General features: G+C 44.6%; 1 protein-coding gene across 2 annotated transcripts in view; it reads right to left on the bottom strand.

The window, feature by feature from the left end:
• ASPA (aspartoacylase) overlaps nucleotides 1-16941 on the bottom strand; it is a 75080-nt gene extending 58139 nt beyond the window's left edge. The window contains exons 1-2 of one of the 2 annotated variants that reach the window (XM_063955819.1): nucleotides 16553-16941; nucleotides 15804-16055 (exon numbers count right to left, since the gene is read on the bottom strand). In XM_063955819.1, the coding sequence (XP_063811889.1) occupies nucleotides 15804-16036 (233 nt within the window). In that variant the 5' untranslated portion in view covers nucleotides 16037-16055; nucleotides 16553-16941. The remainder of the gene's footprint in view (nucleotides 1-15803; nucleotides 16056-16552) is intronic. The other variant, XM_063955818.1, reaches the window with a different exon arrangement.
• Between the last annotated feature and the right edge of the window lie 683 nt (nucleotides 16942-17624).

The following is a 17624-nucleotide window of genomic DNA, read 5'->3' as shown; positions in this document are numbered from 1 at the left end:
TGAAGGTTGTAGAGATGAAGATAAGACACATATCTAAAATACATTCACATAACAGTTACATAAACATTCTTGGGTAGGACTGATGTCTTTTCCAGATGGGTGTATCTGGGCAGAGGAGGAGACAAAGGAAAAACGAGTGAAAGAAACAGGCAATGGAATTCATTTGCAATCCTTATCATAACACTGTCTCTATGGATGGGTCGTAAATTAAATCTGCTGCTATAACAATGCCCTCGCTCCTTAGACTCATCAAATTTGTGCCGTGCTTGCACCGCATCAGAATTCGAACACACCTAAATATCAAGCCAATAATTATGACGACTCCCAGGATACAAAGGAGAAACTTCCCTACACTCATAATAACATTTTGAGCCCACTCTCCTAATCCTGAGAACCAATTTCATGGGTTCAACCATGAGACCCAGCCGGTCAGCTCATTACCCACAGCCGAAAGGGTAAGGTTTTGTCTCCTCCGGAACTCCCACTTCAACTGCAAGATATCGTCCATCTTTTGATCGATAATCTCCGTGGGGTTGTCAGTATTGTTTGTAATATACGTACAGCACTTCACACCATATTGAGTTGCCAAAGTGACACAGTACCCACCCGTCACGGCTGTGATATAATTAAGGACCATCCTGTGCTGGATCAGTTCCATCTTGTAAGCTTGTAACTCCCTTCCCGTATACCTGAAGGTGTCGTCATACATCTCAGTGATATTATCTATCAAGTTCGCTAGCGCATGGATATACCTATAATTTATAATTCCACTGGCAGTACGGGTGATGTCTAATGCGAGAAGGAATTGAATCCCGGGGGATTCGTGGATCAAATCAGAGGCTACGTGCTCTGTCCTCTCTATGAGGTGTCTCTTGACGATGTGTTCATAGTGAGTATGAGTGTAAGGAGCCTGAGCACTGCGGTGAACATCTTTCATCTTATCATGGGTTATGGTCATGACCTCTGGCAACACTCTTCCAACATAACACAATCCCTCTGAGCTCGGGGCAAGCCACTTGTACGCCTTCCTCCCACATATGAAATAGGCATCATCGGGGAGAACATAGGGGACAGAATATGACATTACCATATTACAAACTTTCCAAGTGAAAAACCCAATCCCTAGTTCTCCCATCTGCTCAGTACAAGTATCAGGCTGGATGATATGAGCACAGTACCCTGGTGATACTTCTCCAACCCACATGGTCTTGCTTCCTCGAGTATACCTATACCGGAAATACCTTCCACTGTTGGCTATTTGGCGTACAAGTTCAGAGTCTATGGGTATCCTATCAGCTCTGTGCAAAAAGGCCATTGTCTGGTTATTCCACGTCACTTCCCAATTTCCCGGTTTTCGGTAATTGGAAATATTGAAACATAAGAAGGATCTATCTACATGATACTGGTGGAGCTTCAAACTAGGGGGCCTAGAAATATTGAATTTCTTGTCCACCGGTCTCCCACCCAGTAATTTGAGTACCTCATCTATTGCTAAAGGGTACGGTACTAATCCTGACTTGCTCTGACCTTGAGGTACTTGTGAGCACACCCAGCATTCTGTCTGGTTTAAGACCTTACCCACTAGTGAGTGGTAATCACTCAATGGATGACGGTCCATGTTGATATTAAGGCTGGACTGACATCTCTGGATGCACCCATCCTCGACTATGTTCTCACAATTCCTAAAAATGCAATTTTCCTCAGACAATAACCCTTCACAGTGCCTCCGAGCTCCCTGACTACCAGATCGCTTTCTGATACTCGCCTTTGCTCGAGTGATGTGTTGCTCTTGAGATTCTACAAATCCATCCTCGCCATCAGAACCCATTCCAGATCCTTTCTCGACCTCTCTGGGACCCTCACCGAAACAGACTGTCCTGGTCAACAACAGGATTAACAGGAAAACCCAAAACGCAGTCTCTTGGGGTAAGTCCATCTTGTTAAGGGAAGAGAAGGGAAACAAGAAGGGGGAGAAAGAGAAGGAGAGAAGGAGGGTAGTGGGGGATGGAGAAAATAAAAAAACTGGTGCGACAACCGCCTCTGGTCTTGTTGTTTTCCGCGCTCAGGTGCCGTCTCAACAGTACTGCCTCTCAACCTTCCCGGAACAGACACTCCAGTGATACGATGTCCTCTACACTCTGCTCTTTGTCATGGGTTCTCTCCGTCAGCGACCTTCTTACAGTGGGACGAGTAGACCCAAGTCTCTCTTTCGGCAACCTTTAATGCTGTCGTGCTGGTTAGCAAAACTTGGTACGGTCCTTCCCACCTGTCAATGAGGCAACCTGAGCGTAGAAAATTTCGAATCATTACATAATCCCCAGGTTCAATGTCATGACAATTACTGTTCGGTAGGTCAGGAATCACCAGCTTTAGATTTCTATTTTGATTCCTCAGCTGCTGGCTCATCCTAACCAAATATTTTACAGTCACTTCGTTATTGCATTTCAAATCATCCTGGGGGTCTATCGTTACATGAGGTTGTCAGCCAAAAAGAATCTCAAAGGGTGATAGGTTAAGGGGGGACCTGGGAGTGGTTCTGATGCTGTACAATACTAGTGGCAAAGCTTCTGGCCACAACAATCCAGTCTCAGCCATCACTTTGCTCAGCTTGTTCTTAATAGTGCTGTTCATTCTCTCCACCTTCGCACTCGCCTGTGGTCGGTACGAAGTATGCAGCTTGCTATTAATTCCCATCAGTTTGCACATTACCTGAAAGACTTCACCTGTAAAATGGGTACCCCTATCGCTTTCAATTATTCTAGGGATTCCATATCTACACACAAATTCCTGCACAATTTTCTTGCAGTGAACGTAGCCGTATTTGTATCAGCAGGGAACGCTTCTACCCAATTGGAAAATACATCAATACAGACTAACACATATTTTAAATTCCTACAGGGTGGTAACTGTATGAAATCAATTTGTATTACCTGAAAAGGGCCGTCTGTCGGAGGGATATGGGATGGCTCTGTTGGTATTGAATTTCCAATATTCTTCCTCAAGCAAGTAAGACATGTAATTGCTCACTTACCCGCATGAGAAGAGAATCCTGGCGCACACCAGTAGGCTCTCACCAGCTTACACATACCCTCTTTACCCAGATGAGTCAGACCGTGTGCCGCCTCAGCTAAGCTTGGAAGATATGTTCTGGGGGCCACTGGCTTACCGTGTCCACCTGTCCAGAGTCCTGAGGACTCCTGGTCATACCCCTTTGACCTCCAGACCGCCTTTTTCTGGAGAGAACACAAATTTTGCATTTCAATTAATTTTTGTGTGTTGATTATGTTGAATGTCATCAGTGATGTGATGTTCATTTGTATGGGGGTGCTTGCTGCAGATTTAGCAGCCTCATCTGCCCGGCTGTTACCAAGTGATATTGGGTCTTGGTTGTAAGTGTGTGCTTTGCACTTGATAACAGCCACTCTGTCTGGTTCTTGTATCGCTGTTAGAAGCCTTTTTATGTGGGATGCATGCGCTACAGGTGTGCCAGCTGCCGTCATGAAATTTCTGAGGCGCCATAGGGCCCCGAAATCATGCACTACTCCAAAGGCATACCTAGAATCTGTGTATATATTGGCTGACTTACCCTTGGCCAATTCACACGCTCTGGTTAGGGCGACCAGCTCAGCAACTTGTGCTGAGTGTGGTGAGCCCAGGGGTTCAGCTTCTATGATACCTCTGTCATCTATGACTGCGTATCCAGTACACAAGTCTCCCGAGTCCGTCTGTCTGTGGCAACTACCGTCAGTGTAAAAGGTAAAGTCTATGCCTTCCAGTGGGTTGTCACTGATGTCAGGTCTCGCAGTGAAAGTCTGATTCAGGTATTCCATACAATCATGCATATCAGTATCTGCACTAAATCCTCCTTCACCAACATTCTCATCCTCCACCCTTTGTGCTTGTCCAGGCACACTTGGCAGATAAGTTGCAGGATTTAGTGCGCTGCATCTTTTGATGGTGATGTTTACAGGGGCCATCAGTGATAATTCCCACTTTGTAAACCGTGCCGATGAGACATGTCTGGTTTGGGCGGAGTTCAGTAAGGCTGATACTGCATGGGGTGTATGGATGGTCAGGTTGTGTCCTAACACTACGTCTTCGCTTTTACTTACTAGCAAAGCTATTGCTGCAACACTTTGCAAGCATGTGGGGAGAGACCGCGCTACGGTGTCCAACTGTGCACTGTAGTAAGCTACCGGCCTGCTGGCATCACCATGTCTCTGGGTTAAGACTCCTGCTGCGCACCCTGCACTTTCTGTACCGTATAATTCAAAAGGCTTCCCATAATCTGGCATACCTAATGCAGGTGCCTGTGATAGGCACTGTTTGAGTCTCTCAAAGGCCAATTCGGAATCATCTGTGTGCGAGATCCGATCTGGTTTGTTCGAGGAGACCATTTCTTGCAAAGGTAAAGCCAGTATGGAGAATCCTGGGATCCAGTTTCTGCAGTACCCACACATTCCAAGGAAAGTGCGGATCTGTTGCTGGGTTTGTGGCAGGGTCATGTCACGAATCGCCTGTATTCTATCAGCGGTGAGATGTCTAAGTCCTTGAGTCAAGCAATGTCTTAAATATTTTACCCTGGTCTGGCACAGCTGCAACTTATCCTTTGAAACCTTGTGTCCCGTATGGGAAAGATGAAACAGTAGCTGTTTCGTGTCTATCAAGGACGATTCGAGTGAGTCAGAACACAACAATAAGTCATCGACATACTGTATTAATACTGACCCGCTCTCAGGTTGAAAGGATTGTAAACAGTCATGCAAAGCCTGGGAGAAAATACTTGGGCTGTCAATGAAACCTTGGGGAAGACGAGTCCAGGTGTACTGTACTCCCCTGTATGTAAATGCAAAGAGGTATTGGCTGTCAGGGTGCAGAGGGACAGAAAAGAAGGCAGAACAGAGGTCAATGACGTTGAAAATTTTTGCAGTAGGGGGAATTTGCATGAGGATGACAGCTGGATTGGGCACTACGGGGAATTGGCTCTCAACTATCTTGTTTATCCCCCTTAGATCCTGCACTAGCCTGTAACCCCTCCCCCCACTCTTTTTCACAGGGAAGATGGGACTATTGGCAGTGCTGGACGTCCTGACTAGTATGCCCTGTTGTAGCAACCGCTCTATGACGGGGTACACTCCTAATTCTACCTCTGGCTTCAGAGGATACTGAGGGATTTTTGGAGCTATCCTACCGTCTTTTACTTGCACTACTACCGGAGCTACATTTGCCATCAATCCAGTGTCTTGTCCATCTTTGGTCCAAAGGAAACCCGGTATTTGTGAGATCATTTCCTCTACCTTTGATGGACACTTGTCTATAATGGCAGAATGCGACATTAGCCTTTGAGGGGTGTCTAATATATCTTGCACTTCCTGAACGTGATTCTCAGGTATATCCAAGAAGACACCCTCAGGAGTACAGTATATGACATACTGCATTTTACACAATAAATCTCTTCCAAGCAGGTTAGTCGGAGCCGCTGCAGCCAGCAAAAAAGAATGCTTGGTTTGCAAGGGCCCTATCGTAATCTCTGTAGGTCTACTCAAAGGGTAGTGTTGCACTATTCCTGTTACTCCCATTGCCGAAACTGTTTTACCCGTGGTTTTCATACCTACAGTTGAATTTAACACTGACCTGGCCGCCCCTGTGTCTACAAGAAAAGGTAATCGTACACCAGCTACATCAACCGTGACCTTAGGTTCACTACCAAGGCTAGCAATCAACTTCACTGGCTGCAGACTACAGGTGTGGCCCAACCCCTATTGTGTGGTGAGGCCCTCCCGCAGCGCACTGGCAGCAACGATATGTGGGGGAGGTAGCTGAGAATTTCTGGAGGTCTGCCCATCTCTCCTTGGGGGGGTATCTCCTTGTTTCCCCTGCATGTGGCTCGTAGCTTCTCCTATGTGGTCCCTGATCCCAATTATGTGAGTAGTAGTGTGGTTCGTATTCTCTGTCTAGGGTTCTATCTTGGCTATGCGCTCTACCACTCCTACAGGCTTTGGCAAAATGCCCTACCTTCCTACAAATGAAACATGTTCTAGGTCTGTCCCAAACAACAGGGGTCCGGGTTTTTTCGGCTGATGGGGTTTTGCCATAAGGGCCTGTATACTTACCGTCATCAGTTTTTCCCCCTGTGACTCCCTGTGTTTAATGATGTTCCTATCATGCTCGACAGCGTACTCTCTCAATGCAGCCACTGAGATACCTCTCCAGTTTGGTAGAGAGGTCTGTACCCTTGTTCTGAGTGCCTCCTTCAACCCGTCCATTAATACTGAAACAGCTACCTCCCTATGATGTGCATTGTCTCTAATGTCCTCGATCCCAGTGTATCTAGTCATTTCCTGCAGTGCTCAATGGAAATATTCGGATGCCGTTTCACCTTCCTTTTGTCTTATGGAAAAGATTTTATTCCATTTGACAACAGTAGGGAAATATATTCCTAATTGCAGATTGATTTGTCGTACCTTCTCCCGAGTGTACTCATCAGTGATAGGTACTTCTTCGTCTAAATTGCAATCAGTTATGAACTTCGCGGGGTCAATATTGGAGGGTAAACATACCCGTAGCACTGTTCGCCAATCTTTGTTTGTGGGTTCTGTGGCGTTACCTAACTCTTTAATGAACCTCTGGCATGCGACTAGATCCTTTCTGGGATCTGGAAATTCTGACATAATTGACCTTAATTCTGTCCGGGACCAGGGACAATGCATGGCAATGTTCCTGATGGGAGTGACTCCCTGAGCGTCAGTCTTCCCATTGGGAACTGCAATCACCCTGACAGGATTTAATTAAATTACATCATTCTGGTTTGATTCTACAATGTGGGGTGCTATGGTTTCTGCATAATGTACGGTACCGTATTTACCTGTGGATATGACCTCACTTATCCCTCTGCTAGGGGGCCTGACTACTGCTCTTGTTGGTTGGGCCGTGCCCACCTGAGTGTCTTGTATGGTGGCTGCTAGAGAGAGTGCCGATATCGTGCTGGGCTCATCTTCTTGTTCGCAGTCCTGGGGAAAATTTAAAACAGGGTACAACTGGCAAGGGTTAGAGTTAGTACATTTTGCAATTACACTCTTATTCTGTACCAATGTATCATTGCCTGTAGCAATTTTCTCCCCAACAATATATGGTGGTGGTGGTGCCGTCGCCATTGTTTTCCCGCTAGGTTTGGAACCTGCTGCACGAGCTAATTCCTTTTGCATATCCCCCTCCTGTTGCCATAAATTTAAACAGTCTGTATGTTTAATCCTTTGTTTCTTGGATTTTATCAGACATATCCTTAACCTTAAGTTCTGTAATAACTGTGGTTCAAAGCTGTCCACTCTAGGGAATGGTACCCTATCATTGTTGGTCATACATATCCACTCATTGCATAAACCTTCTGTGTGTGAACCATATTTTTCACACATGATAAACCTTGCTGAGCCTTTTGGCCACAATTCTGCCTGAACCCTGTCTAAACGTCTCTTACTTGAGCAACTGGCTCCCATATTTGTGGGTCTCTTCTAATACCTTTAAAAAAATTCCCACAAACACCAAAATACTCAATATAAGTAGACGGTGGAAGTATACCTGAGCGCCTTCCACTCGCTCGCGCCCACGCTCGCCAATACAACGATACACTGTTGATAGCGGATCGCAATGTACCCAACTTAGGGCTCCTATCAGACCTTACACCGTAATTTCTTTCGGTGGAAGTTCTGTTTGGAATATTTTCCTGAGAGAGGCAGTGAACATTTCCTTTTCGGTATCTTTCAACTGGAATTGTTTGTAGGGTGAAAAACAGAGAAATTAGATAACTATCCTTCACCCTTTCCAGTGAAGCCCACCAGGGAGATTTCCCGAAGTTATCAAAGAAAAACCCCTTTGTCTATACAATCACATCTGCGTATGCTCTTCCACAGCAAATGTGACACAATAATATCACGTTGCGCTATGCAGAACAAACGGACATGTGATGCAATAGCACAGCCTATAGATACTAGTTATCTATATGCCCTACGATTGTTGTAGACCACCTAGTAGGCCACCTAGAGTTGTATGGGATACCACTCAGTCCACCAAGACCACCTAGTCCACTTAGTTAATAACGCAGGGTTGCGAACCCTTCGCCACTGGGCCACTACTAACCCAGTGTGTCCACCTAGACCACCTAGCAATCCACCTAGTCCACCTAGTCCTTGGGTTCAGTATCCACTCACTCCTGTATTCGCTCACTCAAATACACTTTATTTTTCTGTACAGAAAATTATCATTCAGACAAGCAGCTTTACTCCCAGAGGCAATACAGTAAATAAGGGTTTTATACTAAACTTTGGAAACTGGGCAATCTTGTGTTATTGTAGCGTGGCTACTGTCCCACCTTTAAACTAAACGAATTATCGTGTGGTTTTATTATGCACACACAATGCTACGCAAGCTTGCGTTATTACGCAACCGTGCGTACCTTTATGTCACATGTGCGGCCTTGCGCTACGTGCACGTTTTGTGTACGCTGTCCTCACGTTCCGTACCACGTGTACCAATGTGCGGACGCAATAAAACAACTCACACAATTTCTATAAATGTGAGCAATATTAACTATAATCGCTCACTTAACACGCCACACAGTTTCTTTTGTGTATAAACCTTTATAACTAGGCCAGACTGCGTTTGTGTTTTACACTTACTTCCTTAATATTTATATTATGAATCTAGTAATCTGAATGTTATGGCAACAATGTGGGAGAGTATGCACAGAGTATGGGTGTACGCTTTTGTTGTGTACGCATTTGGCGGCAAAAATAAATTCACAGATTTTAAATAGCTTTTTTCCTGCTTATCTTACGAGTTCTACCAGCATCCCTACAAACCATACAGAGCAGACACCATCTGATCAGCAATTAAGTAGGGTTTTCAGTGCATCCACCGACCAAGAAAAGGATTCGTAGGATCCCTGTCCACCCTTATGCTGATAGATTAAGTCTGCTTGTGACCTGTTAAGCAGTAAAAACGTGGAAAACCGGACGATGCCCCCTATTGATAAAGCTGATTATCTTTACAGGAATGAAAGCTATACCTTAAATACACTTTAAACCTTTAGCCGCTGCGGCCGCTATACTTAATTCACACTCTACGCACCTTTTACGCTATTAGCGTACAGAGTCCCGTACAGTGTACGGACTTTGCATACACACGCCGCGCTGACGGTACAAAGTACTCACAGCGCATACACACCCAGAGATACACTTTAAACCTTCTACAGCAATGCTATGCAATAATAATACACTTTAAACCTTAGCAGGGCAATGAGGACACGACACCAATTGTGATTTTACCGCTGGGTTCCGACACCACAGTGGATTATTTCTGAAAGGGGGTTTACAATACAAATTATACACTACAAGACAATATAACAGAATAATGGCTACAGTCAATGTACATACGTGAGTATATTTGCGTGCGCTTCCCGGTCCAGTCCTCCGTCATCAAATAGATAATGTTGTGAGTCTTGTGTGTGGCCAGGCTGCAGCAGGCTTTATTTATACAATTCTTCCAAAAGCAATACAATGGATACTGTAATCCCTTTGTCCATTGGAATGCACTTTTACAGTACAGGAGAGGTCATAGGTTGATTTGAAAAGGTAGGCGATGTGTTTCTCAACTGCTCTTGTGGGTGGTCTCCTCTGGATTCCCGCCGCATACATAATATACAGTAAATACAGTTTTATATCTATATTCTGCTTCTGCACATAACTATCCACAGGAACATGCGATCTTCCGCAGACCAACACCGGAATGTTACCCTTAAAATACCCTACAGCTGGATACCAAATACCACCTTATAACCTTAGTCTGTCCCCTCTTATCCTGTAAAGGTGAATCCCTTTGTTCTGCAACCATTTAAACAGCTATAACTTTCTGATGTGGTGCAAGGAGACTATGTGTACATTGTGCACTATTTGGATTAAATATGTAATGTGTTTTGATGGCTCTCCATGCGTACACAAACTCTGCCGTAAATACCCATACCACACGCCGATGCGCAGGACCGCGGGAGCGACCATACGCAAATTGCGGATATGTGCACGCACGGCAGAACAAGGGCATGTGTGTGTAGTTTGTACGTGATGTGTGTTCTGCAATATTTTTCAACTTTGACACTCACTTCTCCACACTTTTCACTGCTTCATGAATAGAATACTAAGGGTGGAGTTCAAATGTTTGAAAAGTCGGTTGGGTGTCTGTTTTTTCCTGTCTATTAGATAGGAAAAAACAGACTCCAAACTGACTTTACAAACATTTGAATCTCCCCCTAAGTCTTAGGGGGGCCAGGGGCACTTAAGCCGTGGGGGCCGGAAGGGGTGGTATATATTGCATTGTGCAATTCTCCCAACATGACCCATTCAAAGAAGGAGAAAATGCTCTCTACCTGGACTTTCCTCCTAATATATGATTAGCATCAACTGTGTTTAACTATTTAGTTGGTAAGAAAGGCATTTCAACACAGGTGATTGTAATCAGAAATTAAGAGGGAAGTCCAGATAAAGAGCTTATTGGCCCTCCTGGAATGGGTGATGTTGGGAGGTATGCAATGTGTACAGTATATTAAAGGTAAACCAATGATATATATTAGATTTAAACTAATAGTTTAATAATGCCTGGGTACTGTTTATAGCTCCAAATAATTGAAAGACTACCCGCCATGTTTCGAGTCGCAGCGGCTGAGTGTGATATCATGCAGCCGCCATGGCCCACCCCACAAACTGTCTGAACACGCCTGCCTTGTTCAGACCACGCTCCCCCAACGCCACCCTCGAAACGCTGACACGATGCCCCCTCCCACTTTCAATAAGGCATAGGTGTTTGCACATATAAGATGCCGTCGCATCTCACTGTGTGCGCACACGCAGCACGGCTTCTGCGCATGCGCACACTGCAGAGGGCTTGAGCATGCAAACGCTGTCTGAGCAGCATTCCATGCTAAATTAGGCCCTCTCGTATCTCGGCCTGCACTGCATACATTCTGGCTGCCTGGTTCGGCTGCGGCACAAGAGTGTCAGTGCAAGGGTGTAGCTACCATAGGTGCAGGCAGTACAACTGCTATGGGGCCCAGAGCTGAGGGGGGCCAACTTTCCTGTCAAACTTACATATATTGTACAGTATAAATTTTTTCACCATTGGTAGATACATAGGGGCCCTTACAAACGTTTACCTTGGGGCTACAATATATATAGTTATGCCACTGGCATTATACTGTTACATAATATAAACTAAATCACTGTAATGTGGCACAATATAAAGTGGAGGCACTATGGCGTGGCATAATATGAACTGTATCATAATGTGAATTGGGGCTACTGTGTGGCATAATGTGTACTGGCATCCCTACAATGTGACATAATGTGAATCAGAGCACTATTGTGGTTCATAAAATATACTAGCACACTACTATGGGGCATAACATTAACTAAGGCACTATTATTTATTTATTAATTAACAGTTTCTTATATAGTATAGCAAATTCCATTGCCCTTTACAACCAGACACAATAATAAGACAAAACAGGGTAATAACAAACAGTCGTAGAGGTAGGAGTGCCCTGCTCGCAAGCTTACAATCTACAATTATGGTTCAGAAAATGAACTCGGGCACTATTAGAAGGCAAAAAAATTAACAACTGCTGTGGAGAGGTATCTCTCTTGAAGCATTAGGACAGAGGCCCTTCAAAATGTTGCTATGAGGCCCATTAAGTTCTGGCTACGCCCCTGTGTCAGTGTGCTCCGGCTGAGGGGGCTCCTGACAGAGGGGCCAATTGTACTTTATCCCCTGCGCCCCCCATATTAATCTGGCTATGGAAGAGGGATGAGGAATTGTAATGAGAAAGGGAAAGGAGATGTGAAATGGGGAAGGGGGAAGTGGGTTGCAGTAAAATTGCGATGTGTTCTATTGCAGTTCAGACTGATGTGCTCAGCCGTACCTCATTTCAAATTAAATTGCCCCATAATAAAGTGATTTTAAATTAGTGATGTGCACCGGAAATTTTTCGGGTTTTGTGTTTTGGTTTTGGATTCGGTTCCGCGGCCGTGTTTTGGATTCGGACGTGTTTTGGCAAAACCTCCCTGAAAATTTTTTGTCGGATTCGGGTGTGTTTTGGATTCGGGTTTTTTTTACAAAAAACCCTCAAAAACAGCTTAAATCATAGAATTTGGGGGTCATTTTGATCCCATAGTATTAACCTCAATAACCATAATTTCCACTCATTTTCAGTCTATTCTGAACACCTCACAATATTATTTTTAGTCCTAAAATTTGCACCGAGGTCGCTGGATGACTAAGCTAAGCGACCCAAGTGGCCGACACAAACACCTGGCCCATCTAGGAGTGGCACTGCAGTGTCAGACAGGATGGCACTTCAAAAAAATAGTCCCCAAACAGCACATGATGCAAAGAAAAAAAAGAGGCGCAATGAGGTAGCTGTGTGACTAAGCTAAGCGACCCAAGTGGCCGACACAAACACCTGGCCCATCTAGAAGTGGCACTGCAGTGTCAGACAGGATGGCACTTCAAAAAAATAGTCCCCAAACAGCACATGATGCAAAGAAAAAAAGACCTGCAATGAGGTAGCTGTGTGACTAAGCTAAGCAACCCAAGTGGCCGACACAAACACCTGGCCCATCTAGGAGTGGCACTGCAGTTTTCTAGCGAGAGGATGAGTGCTTCCATCCTCATGTGAAGCTGAACCACTAGCCATGAACATAGGCCAGGGCCTCAGCCGTTCCTTGCCTCTCCGTGTCGTAAATGGCATATTGGCAAATTTACGCTTCTCCTCAGACGCTTTTAATTTAGATTTTTGGGTCATTTTACTGAACTTTAGTGTTTTGGATTTTACATGCTCTCTACTATGACATTGGGCATCGGCCTTGGCAGACGACGTTGATGGCATTTCATCGTCTCGGCCATGACTAGTGGCAGCAGCTTCAGCACGAGGTAGAAGTGGATCTTGATCTTTCCCTATTTTACCCTCCACATTTTTGTTCTCCATTTTTTAATGTGTGGAATTATATGCCAGTATCAATAGCAATGGCCTACTATATACTGTGCAAAACTGAAATGCACCACAGGTATGGATGGATAGTATACTTGACGACACAGAGGTAGGTAGAGCAGTGGCCTTCTGTACCGTACTGCTATATATTATATACTGGTGGTCAGCAAAATTATGCACTGTACTCCTACTATATACTACAATACAGCACAGATATGGAGCGTTTTTCAGGCAGAGAACGTATAATACTGGTGGTCACTGGTCACTGGTCAGCAAAACTCTGCACTGTATTCCTCCTATATAATACTGGTGGTCCCCAGTCCCCACAATAAAGCAGTGTGAGCACAGATATATGCAGCACACTGAGCACAGATATGGAGCGTTTTTCAGGCAGAGCACGTATAATACTGGTGGTCACTGGTCAGCAAAACTCCGCACTGTACTCCTCCTATATAATACTGCTGGTCCCCAGTCCCCACAATAAAGCAGTGTGAGCACAGATATATGCAGCAAACTGAGCACAGATATGGAGCGTTTTTCAGGCAGAGAACGTATAATACTGGTGGTCACTGGTCAGCAAAACTCTTCACTGTACTCCTCCTCAGTGGCGTAAGTTCGTCCCAGTCGCCCGGAGGCAAGATAAATATTGGTGCCCCCCCTATATTTAAATAAATACATGTATGTATGTGTGTGTATATATAAATTATATATCCATTCTCTCTATCTATCTATATATATATATATATATATATATATATATGTATATAGGGCGCCCATTCCTCTATTGTTATACATTTCCATACATTTAGTTCCTTCTAACAGGGAACTTAGTAGAATTCGGCAGCCAATCCCAATTTTTCACATATTCTTATTTTCTAATAGCGCAGAGGGAGAGTATTTGTTTTATATATATATATATGCATGTGTATGTGTGTGTGTGTGTGTGTGTGTGTGTGTGTGTGTGTGTGTGTGTGTGTGTGTGTGTGTGTGTGTGTGTGTGTATGGAGTGTTCTGAAAAAAAGTATATACTGTGTATTTGCTGTGTATTAAAAATGTATATACTGTGTATACATTTAATTGTCTTTTATTTTAAATCACACATTTCTTAGCAGTCATACCCAGGATTAGAACCCATGACCTGTTACACTGACAGCAGACACTTTACTGATGGAGTTTTTTGCTCCTGTAGAGGAAGCATGAGAATTCTAACTATATGAAGTTATGTGTAATTGTCAGAGAAGTATCGTCATATAGTTAGAATTCTCATATTTCCTATACAGGAGTAAACAGCTTCATCAGTAAGGTGTCTGATTCCAATGTAATAGATTATGATTTCTAATCCTGGGTATGAGACTTGTAAAAGTGTATCTACAGTAGGGGTGGGCAACATGCGGCCCGCGAACCGATTCTGCCTGGCCCGCTGTCCCATACCACTGTGCAATGACAAGCGGCCCGGCTACGATCAGGTGGTCGCCACCTACAGGGGGAGGGAAATCACTGTGCAGGGGTGCGATCGCATGTGCAGAGAGCTGCACAAACAGAAGTTTGTGCAGTCTCTGCTCAGCCCAGGACTTACTCTTCCAGTGCGATGATCGGGGCCGGAGCTGACGTCAGAAACACTCCCTCCAAACGCCTGGTCCCTCCTGCGTTTTTCCGTGCACTCCTCTAAAACGGTCAGTTGCCACCCACAAATGGCCTCTTCCTGTCAATCACCTTGCGATCACCTGTGCGATCGCTTTGTTCGCACCATCCCATCACTGCCCGACGCTCCCCAGCGCGGCGGACCGACGTGCCTGCGCACTGCAATGCATGCGCAGTTCAGACCCGATCACCCGCTGTTCGAAAATACACAGCAGCGACCGGGTCAGAATTGGGACCTATAACGGGTCTTATTTTGAGTTGGCTGCATTTGCATCTTGCAGCAACTGCTGACTAAGAGGCTGATTCAAACCTGATCACTGTGCTGCAAATTTTGCTGTCCTGCGTTCGGGTAGTCGCCGCCCCCAGGAGGAGTGTAAATTCGCCAGTGCAAGTGTGCAATTGTATGTGTACACAGAGCTGCAAAAATCTACTTTGTGCAGTCTCTGCGCAGCCTAGGACTTACTCCTACAAATATTTGTCATTCATATTAGGCCCCGCCCTTGTGTGTGGCCCTCGAACATTCACTGGAAGTGTTAAGCGGCCCCCCAGCTGAAATAATTGCCCACCCCTGATCTACAGTATAATAAAGAAGGTGTGATTTGTAAGGTGCAGGGACCAGTGAGGAAGTCGGCCACTGAACAGATAGCGACAGCTATCAATTAACTTAGTTCAATGGTGTCACAGAATGGGAGGAAAGGTGCCCCCTTCAGAGCAGGAGCCCGGCGGCAGTTGACTCCGTTGCCTCCCAGAGTTCCACCTCTGCTCCTCCTATATACCAAGTCCCCACAATAAAGCAGTGAGCACAGATATTTGCAGCCCCCTGAACAAAACTGAGAGGATGCCAGCCATGTCCTCTCACTATCATTTCCAATGCACGAGTGAAAAATGGCGGCGACGCACGGCTTCTTATATAGAATCCGAATCTCGCGAGAATCCAACAGCGGGATGATGACGTTCGGGCGTGCTCGGGTTAACCGAGCAATACGGGAGAATCCGAGTATGCCTCGGGCCCGTGTAAAATGGGTGAAGTTCGGGGGGGTTCGGATTCCGAGGAACCCGCTCATCACTATTTTAAATTCAACAAAAGTTTGGGTTTCAGAAAAAGACATCAGGATACACAATGCTTTCTTACCTAAGATTTTGATTGTCAAAAACTCTGTTCAGGTCAGTGTCAATGTATCTAACACATTTCTCCACAGCTTTTGGGTTGGTAATAAATGGCCTCACCTCCAAACCGGGTCTGGCAATCTCCCCTCCATGTTTTAACCAGTGCTTAACCAGAAAGACTCCAGATAACTCATTGCCATGGGTGCCCCCAAATATAGCCACCCTGCGTATAGCAGCGACACTACACTTCCCAGCCATGTCAAACACTGGCAGACAGCTGCAAAATACATGAGAAACATATCAGTACGCTTCATGGAATATAAATATAGTGCACATGACCCAAGAAAACATTTGTAAACAAACAATTCTTGTCATAATTCAACTTCTCTGTTGTCTATTTTCTGCCGTCAATTTAAAATTATGTAATATAATATATAATAATATCCATTGTAGAGCATATAGAGATAGCTATTGAAAATGAGCATAATACATTTTCAAAAGTTTGAGAAACAGAGAAGTACAAAGGGGACAAGCAATGATATAACAAACCTGCAGCAGCCTGTACAAGGCTCACAGTGTTTCCAGCAAGGCTATTTATATTTCATTAAACATTGCAGCTCGCTTTTATCTAATGCTGCTTTCCTTTGCCCTTTTGTACTTTTCAAGGAACATTCAATCTGCTCAGCACTTTCAGTGAACAATAACTTTTTTCACACAAGTGACTATCAAAATAAAGTTAACTAAAAACTTTACAACAACAAAACACAAACGTACATTAACTTAACCAAATATTTCCTTCACAAACAAAGCTTCAGATCTTTTACTTCATGCGTGTAGTCAGAGGATGATTCCTGCAACATTATATCTCTGTCCAGAGAGCCAAGGGCAGCTTGTTCATTTCCCCAGAGCGAATAAACTTCTCTTACGCTGGAGTGAGCAGCTAAATCCTTCAGTTTGTACTAAAATCTTGGAGGATTTTGTTCCTGCAACCAATAGCTTAAAAAAAAAGAAGGAAAATAAGAGGCCAGCGTGTCTTGCTTCACTTCCTACACACCAAAATATCCAGACATTCACCACATTGATTTCACAAACAGGCAACTCCTGTGCCTGCCACTAGATTACTGCTGACTACAATCTTTCTATAAATAGATTTCACTTATATTTAATGCTAAAACATACTAATACAGTATAGAAGCAGCTGTAAGAGAAGGATGGGTAAAATATCGTGCAGCACTGCAAGGAAAATTTGCCCCATTCTCTCTTGCAGCACACTCTATTACCCAGGGACTAACTTGCTGACTCAGTGTCCTACACTACACAGAGCTATGTGAACTCGTCTCAGGTCACCATTGTTACTGTGTTCTTCTTCCTGTTTGGTATGAAACTCTATGGGATATCTCATCTCAAAACATCAAACCTGTATGGAAAAAAAAACCCTAAATAATGTTGCAGATATTCCGAAAGAGCATGCACGTAAGATTTAACTATATTACCACTATTTAAAACTATTATTGCATCTATTATTCTTATGGGTTATGGGGGTCTTTCCGACCCGTTCGCACGCAGTGGTTCTTCGCTGAGGTGCGAATGGGTTGGAACTGTGGCTGCGCGGCGCCCACATTGCACATGCGTGTCGTTGCCCAGCGATGGCAGTCGCCGGGCAACGACGCCAGGACCGAAGAAAGCGATCACAAACAGATTGAGGATCAGGGCGTCTACTCATCGTTTCCCGTGCGTGGTAAGGCGAACATAGGCATGTCCAGGCATTTGGAGGGCGGATGTCTGACGTCACAGCCAGGACCTTCATCGCTGGATCTGTCACACTGGGTAAGTAGGTGCAGGGCTG

This window comes from Pseudophryne corroboree, chromosome 2, assembly GCF_028390025.1.
Source record: "Pseudophryne corroboree isolate aPseCor3 chromosome 2, aPseCor3.hap2, whole genome shotgun sequence".
Lineage (NCBI taxonomy): Eukaryota > Metazoa > Chordata > Amphibia > Anura > Myobatrachidae > Pseudophryne > Pseudophryne corroboree.
This window is presented reverse-complemented; position numbering and strand designations above follow the sequence as displayed.